This window comes from Seriola lalandi, unplaced genomic scaffold (genome assembly GCF_002814215.2).
Source record: "Seriola lalandi dorsalis isolate HSWRI2012SDOR001 ecotype SW California unplaced genomic scaffold, Sedor1 jcf7180002054901, whole genome shotgun sequence".
Taxonomy (NCBI): Eukaryota; Metazoa; Chordata; class Actinopteri; order Carangiformes; family Carangidae; genus Seriola; species Seriola lalandi.
In genome coordinates, this window is record NW_019525453.1 from 3,169,436 (window position 1) to 3,182,165 (window position 12,730).

The window sequence follows — 12,730 nt, forward strand, 5'->3', positions numbered from 1 at the left end:
GGCAACTGAAGTAAGATTTAGATTTTGTGTTTTATCGCTATCTAATGTAATCATTCCTCATGCACGCGTTGGTGTTTGTAGTTATAGATTACTCAGTTTAAAGCTCCCTCGAACAAGATTCTTTTTTTTTTCCAAAACTGAGATCAGAACCTTGGCATGTGTTTCAGCAGGATTAACGCTGCTCCCTAAATTACTGGAAATGTTGATATCAAACATTATTGACCATTTTACATTCCTGCAGCATACGGCAGGCCAAATAAAACACTGTGCTGGTTGTGTGGTGGTCTAAAATGGCTGGATTTCATTAAATCAGCCTGCACAATAGCTTGGCTTGCATCCACAGTTTGGATAATAAAACCAGGCTGTTCTGTGAGGTCCGAAAGCCTGTAGGCGCGACATTCATCTACTCATTCACACCTCCGCCGGCCAGCAGCCATCCTTGGAGAGTGGTTGTAGCGCACCACCACTGCAAAGAAAGGAGAACAAGATTCACACCTTGTAAGAAGAGCGTAAAAGATCATCAGATGACTTTCCTCTCAAGTCTGCCACCTACTGCTTTTGGCTCAGGTCCGATTAACACTGTTTTGCTGATCGCCTCAGCGTTTCCTCAACTGTTACTCGACAGCACTGACAGTGGCTCTTTTTCATGCAATAATTGAATTTATTTGTCATCTGTCTCTCTGGCTGCACAGTCTCAACGCTAACCATTAAGCAAGGCGATTCGACGAGGGAAGCTGTCAGCAGTTTGGAGAGACAATTATAAGCTTTGCCTTTGTTATGTCAGGACTTTGTTGATTATTGTCCTGCTCTGTGTAATTATTCAGCCTGGTTTGTCTTTTAGAGCCAATGCAGCGTGAGATTACTCTGTTTCACCTCTCAAACTGGAAAAGCAGGATGCAGAAGAATGTGCCAGAAATGTCTTAATCGCTCTATGTGAAGAGTGCCCTTCAGCAGATCCTCTTCCGATCTTATTTCTGGAGTCTGAGATTGTATTTGAGGGAGAGAGGGAGAAAGAAACGGAGCGAGCAAACAGGAGAGGGGGCTGGATGCAGCAATTCACTGGAGAATTGGAGTATGAGTTTCTGATATTCCTGTGGCTTATCAGTGAAATCTCGAGCAAACACATCTATCTCGTCTAATAAATGCAACATGGAGGCAGTAAATCCAGATTAGATAACCTTTGATCTGAATGTCTGCAAGGGCTGCAGCCAAAATTAAGGTTCCATCCGCTTGACCTTTTGACTAGTGACTACTGTCAGGCTGAGCTACCGAGGAGGAGGGAGAAAGGGAGGGTGAAACAGGTGAACGATTGCTTTGGCTGCTGCCAGAAAACTCGACTCATTTTGTTCCTGGAGCTGCAGCGCATGTTCAGGCCCAAAGCGAGCAGCATTTACAGGAACATGGATCAGCCTCAGCATCGCTCATACCACATCTGGCACTTTGACCCGCTGTACCTGCTGCAAGGCTGGAAAGCTGCTTCTTTCTCATCCAATATTCAACAGACCGACTGAACCTGGTTAGAGCTTTATCATTGCATTTGCTGATGGCGCAGATTTGGTTGTTCAGACTGTGTGTGTATGTGGGCCCGAGTCCATCAAATCATAATGTATGAGATTCGAGTGCTGCAAAGTTTAAAGAGAAATCATCTCCTCACTACTATGGTTGTGTAGACACTGTAGTTTTGTTTTGTTTGTTTTTTCCTTCGAGATTCTGAGATAGCTGTCCCTTAGATTTGTGTCATTGTCCCAATACAAGACATAGAGGGGGGGGATTCAGTGTGCGCTGCTCACAGCATTGAACATTACATTTAAAAAATTCAACAGGAACATCTCTTTCCAGTGACAGTGTCCCAGTTACTCTGTTTCTTCAGTAGAAAGTTGTTCCACCAAAAACTGTTCACAGTGCGGTAAGAGAATTATCCCGAGTATGGGGGAAACTGTTTCTGGAGAGACACTGTTGAGTTTTTTAGATTTAATTCGTCAGTGCTATGAGGACCATAAAAACCCAATTTAATCACCTTTATTGTTTTGGGGTGGAGGTGAAAATCTCAGAAACAAATGTCTCAAAACTTTGCATGGGTAGATACCACTAAATGCAAGACTCAATCATTTGAGTGAACAGACCTTTTAAATATGGTTTGAGTACACATGAGGCCACATAAAATGTTTGTCTTCAAGTACAACAGACAATCACAGGAGCAGACATTTTAGCACAACAGACAAACAACACACCAAAACACTGCATGAACAAAATGCACACATACACACACACACACACTCTCCAAATAATGTTCATTGCACCGTCCCTGTGATGTCCCTGACATTATTTGGGAGCCTTTGGCCCCTGATCCTCACCACAGCAAATTAACACCCTGGGAGAGAAATCATGGGATTAGAAAAGGGAGGAAAAAAAGCAAAAGAGAGAGAATAGAGAGAAGCAGCTGAGATAAGAGGAAATGGTAATGGACCAGCAGTGAGATATAAATGGCTCTGAGCTCTGAGAGACAGACTGCCAGTGTCACTGTGGCTGTGATACTCAGTAAGTAAAAGCCCTATTTATGCGCTATAGGAGTGTATTTACTGCTATACAGTGGCGTCCAAAAGTCTGAGATCACTATTCAAGATACTTTTATTTTGCCTTTGTTTTGGCTATAATCCTTTTTTTCATTACAGATGATATCAGTTTGACAATTTGATTTCAGAATATCTTATTATTTGGTTTCCCTTCCTTTTGCTTAAATAACAGCATTTACTTGAGCTGGCATGTGACTGTGGAGGAAAGTCCATGATAGTCTGGACTCCTTGGTCTTCTTTGGCCTTCAAGTAGTTCTTGCAGAGTTTTGAATCATGTCTGGGGGCATTATCCTGCTACAGTATGAATCTTCCTCCACAAAGATGCAAACCAGAGGGTACAACTTGTCTGTGGTACTTCTCCTTCGTCAGGGTGTAGTCAGTTCAATGCAGGTGTCCAACGCCAGAGTAGTCGGCAAAACACCAGACCTGAATATTCCCTCCACCATGTTTCAGTGTTGTTTGATACACTGTGATTTCTTTCTCTCTCCTGTTCATCTCCTTGCATACATCCTTCTGTGACTGACACACATCTCAAACTTGGATTCATTAGTAAATAGGACTTTCTTCTTGTCATCCACTGTGAAATGCTGGTATTTATTAGCCCACCCCAAGCGTTTGGCCTTGTTTCCCCTCCTGAGAAGTGGTTTAGAAACTGCTACTCATCCTCTGAGACTGCTACAAGACAGCCTTCTTTTGACAGGACTTTTGCTGATTGGAGTCTTGCATTCTTTATTTAGCAAATCCTGTGTCTGTGATGAAGTTGCTTTTGCATTTCTATCTCTCAGGGAACTACGCTTGATGTATTGATCTTCTGATGTGTGGTCACTTTTGGTTCGCCTGGTCGTGCTTTTGATGCAACTGATCCAGTTGCTGTAAAGTGTTTTAGAGGTCCATGCACTGCCCTCTTAGAAACCTTTACTCCAGTCATGATTTGATGCTGAGAAACTCTCTCTCTCTCTCTCTCTCTCTCTCTTTGCTTAGAATAACAAGATGACTTCTGACACTTTCACTTAGCTGAGGGTCATGTGAAAGTATGTTTCAATGGGGAACAACTAAAGGAAATTTCATTGCTGACCTAGAAATGGAGAAAAATCTTCAGTGTATCTTCTTCACTTTATATGACATAACATCTTGTGTTTTTAGAATGTTTCAGAATGTTTATGTGAAAATATTAGATTTTCAATGTGGTCCCGGACAGCCCACTGCATATTTATACATGTGATGCGTGTGTCTGTGTTTATTAACACACACATTTTTTTCTCATCAGACTAGACTGGATTATTGTTTTTAATTGTCATCTGTGGATTCCTGTGATTTATGTGTTGAATGCCTTCAGGATAATAATAAAAAAAGGACTAATGAATAGACAAGCTCAAACCCTCAGAAGCTAACTATCTGAACAATTATTTGAGTGATGTACTTTTCATATAGTACACCATTGAGTTAAAGCCCTTGCAGATTTCTCTGTTTGAATCTGTACTTGTAATAATACAGCAATAAACTGGAGAAGGATTTAAAATCTCTGAGAAAATTTGAGTTCCCCAATTGGTGTCTATACCAGTTTTGGAAAAATGAACTGCAACTTAAGATAGCGCTAATAATTTTGGAGAATTCAGGAAACTTTACAGTAGAAGTTAGTTCAGCTAGAGGAGTAAAGATTTGTTTATTATCGTTCTGAATGACCAGGGTCACTGACCAAATCTGTAGCTTTTAGCGCTGAAACTCCTCTCACCCATGACTAAAATTGGAAAGTCTAGTCAACTCTGATATACAGTATGTTGCGTAGTGGTTAAAAGCTCAGTGTAACACACTGAAAGCTGTAGCAGCAGTCATGATACAGTAACCCTGTTGCAGATAGGTGGTTGCTGAGCAATTAACCTTATGAACAGTGCTTCTATAAGTTCTGTACTGAACTGAAAACACTGAACTTAGAATCCAGGGCTCAACTATAGACTATCTTAAGCACTATGTAACCATATATGTAGCTTTATAAAAGATATTACTGTCACCTTCTCATGTGTATACCTACCAAAATTGTAGCATCTTCTTTGTAGTGTTTATGTTGCTCTTATTCTCTTAAGTGCAGTGAGCGTCAGGTTGATGTTTGCTGGTATTTTACAAAACAATTTCAGCTCAAGGTCCATTCAGTAGCTGTGCTGGAGCTCTCAATCACATCACATTATTTTCAACTATACATGAAGTTTGACCAGTTGTCATGGAAATAGTAGATCCCCTTTCAAATGTTTGTTTTGTAAGCTCTCAGTAGCCATCTCCTCCATGTTGGTTTAACATTCTTGACCTTACAAACCATTGTTGGAGATCTTGCGATATGATTGAAAGCTCCAGAACAGCAAGTGAATAGACTTTGAGGTGATATTGTTTTGTCAAATGCCGTTTGCAAGGTCAAAAATGAACTGAAATGAAAGATGAACAATACTAGACTGGATGCAACAAACCAGTTTCAATCAAAAAAATCTGAGATTCAGAAAATCTGGGAGAATGATTCTTGACTCACATGTGCATGAACAAGGCATTGATCTCTCAGCTTTAACACTGCTCTGTTAAGGTGTTTATATTGGTACAACTTTACCCAAGCCAAACTCACAGTGTCCCTTTGACTGTGATCAAAAATAGCTGGTTAAAGTAAGGTCACAATGGGTCAAACACTAGGTTAAAAGGTGTGTGAGGTGAAAGAACAGGAAGCAGCGAAGAAAGATTATATAGAGAGTGTATTGGAAAAAGAGCAAAGATTCTTAGGATTTGAGAGCGAAAGACTTGAGGAAAAAGAAGAGTGAGAGAGATAGAGCAAAGTCTCCCGTTGGGTCAGCAAAGAGAGAGAGAGCGAGAAAGAGGGAGGTGTTAGCCGCAGGGTAAAAAAGAAGAGGAATAAGGAAAGCAGGGTCACAGCATGGGGCAGAGAGCAAGGAGACACATAACAAGTTGAGATAAGGCCCAATGTGGCAGCAGGGAAGAAGAGACGACAGAATCTTTCCTTTCTGTCCTCATCTTTCCATCAACCTCTCTTCTTCGGGAGTGCTGTACATCTGTGTGTAATTTTGTGTGTCGGTGTGTGTATATCTGTGCGTGTATGTCCACAGTGAGGATCCAGCTTGCTCCAGCATGGGGGAAAACAAGGGGCGGCGTGCTCCTGTCACAGATAGGTTTCATTTAGTTGAAGTCGAGTTGGGTTCAGAGAGTGTGTTTGTGTTTGTGTGCGTGAGCGTGCATGTGTGCGTGCATGTTATGCTCAGTGGGTGGGCATCATCTTCAATTTGAGATTCAGCTCTTACACAAGCCTGTCCATTGCTCAGAGCACATACTTTTTGCCACACAATTCACAGCTTGTGATGACTGAAACCTCCTTCTGAGGGATTTAATACTGGGTTCTATCCAGATGTTGACATTGTACGTATGCTGCCATACTGTTCTCCTGTTTAAATGAAGAGTTGGTTGTTGCTCCAATTGACCATTTCAATTAATCAAACAGCTATAATAAATATTTTTGTATTAACTTGCTAATGAATCAAATAGACAAACCAACTGGACCCTATCTTCCTAGTACCAAACAGTAGACAGACAAAGCTACTAGCTGGTGAACATAGTGAACGAGTCTTAGTTGCTAAGGGATAAATATTTTGTTGGTGGAGTCCAGACAGAGACAAAGGAGAGTTAATAAGTGAATATTGGATTTAAATTCATCAGGTGGACACAAACACAACTACAAATGAATGCTAATGCTGCTCTGTCTTTGCTGAATGTGTAAGTAGGCTAAAAAACTGTTTGCTAAGAGTATAGCTATATCAACTTAAAAATAGATAAACAGTGTTGTTAATGCAGGTTAAATGGTACAACTACATCATAAACTGATCAGAAACTAATCAGATTTCACTTGAATTTCAAAAACACAGCTTTGTTTCAGGGCCATGACTTTGCTAGCTTGCGTCACTGCTAGCTTGATTTTGTTTCAAATGGGAGACAGTTAATGCTTTGACTTAGTTTTTATTGCATTTTAGTTGCAAATGTGTTTACAAAGTATTAAAAAGAAATAAATATACTCCTTCTATCAAAGTCAAATAAACAATGGTAGCACAGTTGCGCGATAGCCAAAGGTGTAGAAGACTGTGGTTGTACTAGTTTGCATCAACCTAAGGATTTATGTATGTGGTTATGTGCTAAGCTGATTTTTCCTTAATATTGACAGGTTAAAAATTTAGCGGAAATAAAACAAAAGGTCAGTAACAATCCGGAGAAGGAGACATTTTCTCCCCAAACTGTCACGGGTATAAACTCTGTCAGGGAAAAAAGAAACGAGCTGTCAAGATTTGGTAAACCCTTCATCCCCAACCGCTCGTCTCCATCCTTCGATCCTCCATCCCTTCATCCCCTCTACCCAGCTCCCATCAAACCTGCAACTGACTGACAGCCGTCCCTGTGAGGCTTTGTTGTCTGAGAAAAGTCACACACACACACACCCACGCAACCATCTGATCCGATGCCGTGACTCCCCGTCAGCGGTGCCGCTCTCTTGTTTTGTTGCGTTCTGACAGGCCGGTGTTGGGTTGTGTTAGCTTGTGAATGTGTTCAGGGCTTCAGGGGTCAGAGCTGCGCAGCAGCCTCAGCACCCAGATGTGGACTCTCCCTGACGTGTTTGGCCAAGTGGAAAGCACTGAGAGCAACCCTGCACATGTGCACTAGGTGATAATAAAGACCTGCATGCTTTGAATCTGGCACGTTGCAGCAGCAAGTTGAATTGCTTAGGTTGGCCTAATTAGACTCTGTGGGGGTTCACGATGGTTTACTGGAGGAGAAAGTGTGTGTGGGAAAAACAACAAAAGAAACTGTTCTTTTTCGGTCTGTCTTTTCAAAATCATGTCCTCTTTACATTATTGGACAAAAGTGGTTAAAAAAAAAATCTGGAAATTTAGTATTTGTACCTCTTCACAATGTTTTAAGGTGGGATTGAATGTAATATTTCTTCTTGAACAATATGAACCTCTACAGATTTTAAACCGAACGTTAAACAGCACAATACTGATTGACGTGCAAGCAGGAAGAAGAAAATCCCAAATTGGCTCAGACACAGAAACTTTGCCAAGTTAATTGAAGCAGTCAATATCAACAAACTGAAACTGAAGCTAATAGGATGAAAGAGAAGGAGATGAAAAGAGATGAAAATGTAATCCTATAAAGACAGAGAAAACAGTCAAACTTTTAAAAACCAATAAAGTTGAAAAATAGTGTGTGATAAAGAGAAATAGAGTACAAACACGTACAGCAATAGCTCCAACTAATCATGAGAAAGAACAATAGTGGAACAAAGTCAATATAATTAGTGTGTGTGTATGTGTGTGTGTGTGTGTGTGTGTGTAGGTATGGTTGGAGGCTCATGAGAGGGAAGACAAAGAGCCCGTTTTCACTTAATTTTTTTTTTCAAAGAGCAGCCGCTGTAGCTGTGACTGTCCTATAAAACTACACTCCCATTTATTAGCTGCATATCCAAGGTCTGTTGGAGGTCTTGAGGGCCGTTTGAGGCTCGGAGTCTGGGGCGTGATGCCATGAAGCTGTGAAAACTGGCCCATGATGGCAACGAGTTCAACTCAAATCTTTTTTAGCAGCGCTCCAAGTTCGCACATCTTTCACGCACTGCCAGAAAGGGCAGCAACTCCTACGCCTTCCGTATTTTGTCAAGATTGTCCTTTTTTTAGCTCCTGTACCAGACCTTCTTCGCAGTGACACTGTCACAATTTCTCCTTGAGCCATTACTTTCTTTTCCGTCCTACGCTGAGGAACACATTCTTAAAATCTAACCGAGGAAAAGAGCCAGCCCGCTTTAAGCTGTCCACTAAGTCTAAGCTGTATGTCCACGATATGTCTGAGGCAGTGCTTACTGCTCTGTCTGTTTGCTCAGCCTCAGCAAAGCCCATTGTAGTTTTTGTATCTTTCTCCTCGTTTACCCTTTTTCTTCTTCCTGGGGAAAAGCTCTGTTTTACCAGCTTTGAAAGAAACATAGAGGCTTAAGAAAAAAAAAACATAAGGGTATAGTTTTTTTTAACAGAAAGAGGCAGAAGGAAAAGACAGCCACCTATAGATGTGCCTGTCAGGAGAGTGTATGTGTGGAAAGGTATCGATCCAAGTAGATGAGCCAGTGGTTAGTCTCAGTTTGGAGTGTATGAAAATTAGCTTTCCCCCCCCCCCCGCTTCTTTGTCTCCTCTCTCTCTCTATCTCTCACTATCACGCTCCTCTCTCTACCCGGCTACTCTGCCCGCCTGCCTGCTGCTTACAAACACACAGCTCATTTCTGTGTGGTGTCTCGTCATCTTGTCTGTTCACTGGAGCCTGCTGCTGAAGGCTGAGAGGACCTGAGACACGCATGTGGCAGCCTGCCCATCTGTTTGTGTGTTTTGGATCACTGGTGTCTTTATCCAGAAGCTGTGTGTGTGTGTGTGTGTGTGTGTGTGTGTGTGTGTGTGTGTGTGTGTGTGTGTGTGTGTGTACCTGCGTGCGTGCGTGCGTGCGTGCGTGCGTGCGTGCGTGAAGGCAGAGATCGGGTGAGGAGTGCTTAATGTGTTTGGAGTATCTTTTTAATCACACAAGGTCCTCCGCACATGTGTGTGCAATGAGACACATCTCCACATACAAATGTACACAAATTGATTCTTACATATTGATTTTGTGATTCTCTTATACCCTGTCCAAACAGTGTATGTTTCACTGTGAGTGTGAGTGTGTGGACAGTGAAATGTAGGTAAGTGCTTGTGTGTAGGAACGTAGAACAAGAGAGCTGGGCAGCAACCAAAAGAATGGCAGCCGCATCAGTCTTGGTAATTGAGTTATACTTTCCCATTTATCTTAGTAGTTTCCTGTGACCAAGAGGAAACTTTTCTATTTTGCATTTTGTTTTGCATTTCCCGACAAGCTTATTGACTCAGGGACAGCCAAGGTCTGCTGAATTCATAATAGCAGACTTATAATGTGCTATAATAAGTCTTTCATAAACACTCAAGTCTATTATAAACACACAGTCTAAAGCTGATTGTGCGTTAGCTGGTTCTCACGCAGCTTGTCAAGGTTCTTGTCTGAAAATGAAAGAGTTCAAAAGGTGTTTTCTTTTCAATGCTGCCATATATATAAATACTTTAACATCATGCAAGATGCCAGAAATCATTATGCCTGTTACTTATAGCAGCACTAAAGCATCTCAATGAGGCTTTGATTCAATCTTGTCCCTTATTTACTGTTGGAGACCCTGACCGCCTGCTTTCTCCTATCTTTTCCCCTTCCTTTTCTTCCTTTACCCTCCTTTCGTTCTTCTTTGTGCTCTAGGTGTAGCCGAGGTGATAGTTTTGGTGGGAGGACGCCAGGCGATCGGGATGAACCAGCGTTCCCTGACAGCAGTCACCTGTTTTAACCCCCAGAACAGTAAGTGGTACCCGCTGGCCAGCCTGCCCTTCTACGACCGCGAGTTCTTCAGTGTCATCTCAGCGGGCGACAACATCTACCTGTCAGGTGAGTTAAATCGCCCACTCCAGCAGCACAATTGTAGCTTTCCTTTCGCAGTCATTTAGTGGCACAGAACAGGAGGACAGTAGATGCCATCACTTTGTCACACCACAGTAGTGAAAGGTTATCCCAGCATCCAGGAACATTTCATATTCATTTTGTAAGAAAAATAACAAATTAAGTACATCACCACAAAGTCGGTTCAAATGAATACTGTAAATAGGGAGTTGGATCTTTTTTTAAGTCATTTAGTCACACTCAATAAAATAAAGCACTAATAGGCTACAAGGGACACTTCAGTAACACTAAAATATCTTGTTATGGTGCCATCACACAGCAACTAGCCTATAAGAACTAAAATTCTACCTTGAGTTAAGTTGATCTTAAAAATAGAAGTTGACAAAACAAAGTTGCCTCAGCCAAAGTGCTAAATGGACCTTGAGGTGAAATTATTTTGCCATCATACATTGAGTGGTTTGTTTGTTCATCTGTAGTGATGTAAAAGGTAAAAATACATGATAGTCTTACATCTATAAAAGCAAATCCTTGAATCTCTTGTCTCTGACCTCTTTTGGTAAAGACAATTTCATCATAATGAAGCCAAGATTTCCAAACTTTCATTCACAATTTCTTATTGAGGACATTTTCAATCTGTTATGGATATGATTCAGTAAAGTGAGGCCATCACCCACCTCCTGTGACCTTTGAAAAACAGTACCGGAGTATTGAAAGGCTGGCTGCCCTTAGAGCTTACTCATCTGTTGATTTGAAAGTTTTTCTCTGCCCAACACTGCAGACAACTTTGTCTTTCTTTTCATAAGAGTCCTTTTTGAATAGAATGTCTCTTCTATTTACCTTCAGTGGAGCATTTTTTTGAACTTGAGTTTTTTTCCCTGTCTGACATTACAGTTGCTGCAGTGTTCTGCAGTTTATTTTGTTCCATAGTGGCACACTGTGCACTCTGTGACTCCCTCCATGAGACACCTTTAAGTTGCTACTCCAGAGGTAGACTGAATTTCTCCCTCCATGGTCCATTTGTGCGAGAATCCTGCATGGTACTCAGACCTTGACATTGCACCGTGGAAATGCAACAGGATTTGTCCTGCGTGTACCTTTCCTCTCCCCCTTTTCATATAAATGTAAATTTGTGTTTGGGCATTGGAACAGGTCTGCATGTGTCCGCTGGGAGTCAGACAGCCAGCGGGGAAATCAGAGGTGTTCTAGCTAGCCAATCAATGGGCTCCAGTCTGTAACCGTCCTCAAACTCGGAGCAGGGTCACTGAGTCAGGGCCGGTGTTACATGTCAGACTACACAGCTAACAGGGATGCTTTGAAGAGAGCTGAGACAAGTACAGTTTTGTTGGTTGACTAGTAAACATAGCAGAAAACTACTTTCAGTCAGTTTAATTTTTCCAAGTCTGTCGTTTTTTCTAAGAAAAAAATTTTAAAAAACGCACGCATATTCACATATTTAGGACTGAAGATTTCAATACTGAATAGAATTTTATCGTACCATTTGATGCCAAGGTTTTACATGTATACAATACATAATGTACCATATTTAAATCATATAGCTGTTTTTGACCTAATAATTCCACGTATTAAGAGCCACAGCAATCAGCTAGGAGCTAAAAGTTCATTTTGCACTCTTGTTTGCATTCTACAACATCTGAAGAACCAGTGATGGACTGAAAAATGACAGTGGCATTTGAAACGCAATTTTCACAGATGAGGAAACAGTCATCCTGTCAATTTGTATTTAATGTAACATGACACTTACTGTATGTTTGATCAGATGTAATGAATGAACAAAGAGGTGGAGAAGGAGACTGAAAACTCTGAGTCTCTGCTCAGTTCCCTTCTGTTTTAGTTATTTATTTCTTCTTTAGAGAAAGAAAATGTGATGAAATTACTAGTTATGGAAAAGCTGACAATATTTGTTTTTAACAATATTAACATAACATTACGTAACATAACATTGCAACAAATGCCCATACCTTGTCCTGATACTGATATTAGAGTCACCCAGTAGTTATTTTGTGATTAAAAAAAAAAAAAACACACACACACGTTGAATCAACCTCAGCATCCTGAACCCTGGAGCAGGGACTTTTACCTGGGACTGTCACACAGGAAGTCAGTTTTGTTCTTATTCGTCAGGTTGAAATGCAGGTAAAGTTCCTGTGTTTCCAAAAAGGTTCTTGGTTTCCTGGGGGAGTTCCTGTGGTGGAGATATCCTTGTAATCACTTGATACATCCACTTTAATAACCTTTATTCTTTACATTTTAGGTGGTACAGAGTCAGGTGTGATGGTGGCTGATGTATGGTGCTACATGTCCCTGCTGGACAACTGGAATCTGGTGTCCCGGATGACTGTGGCTCGCTGCAGACACAACAGCCTGGTGTACGATGGCAAACTCTACAACATTGGAGGACTGGGTGTATCAGGGAACCTGGACCATGTGGAGAGGTAAGAGTCACGCCAACTCAACAGCAGCTTGTCTACAAACAACAAATACCTCCAGCAGCTCCCAGCTGGTGACTGCACAGTCCCTCACAGCTCTAACCCCAATTTGACAGCCATCTCTGCTCACACATGTGGATGATTGTACAAAAGTAGGTGGATGCTGAGCAATCCAGTTTGAGCAAATAAAT

The 12,730-nt window shown here is 41.4% G+C and overlaps 1 protein-coding gene across 2 annotated transcripts in view; it reads left to right on the forward strand.

Annotated features, from left to right (window-relative positions):
* klhl29 (kelch-like family member 29) overlaps window positions 1-12,730 on the forward strand; it is a 202,479-nt gene that overhangs the window by 155,346 nt on the left and 34,403 nt on the right. For both annotated transcript variants that reach the window (XM_023430264.2, XM_023430263.2), the window contains exons 11-12: window positions 9,898-10,080; window positions 12,365-12,545. In XM_023430264.2, coding sequence (XP_023286032.1) covers window positions 9,898-10,080; window positions 12,365-12,545 — 364 coding nt within the window. The remainder of the gene's footprint in view (window positions 1-9,897; window positions 10,081-12,364; window positions 12,546-12,730) is intronic.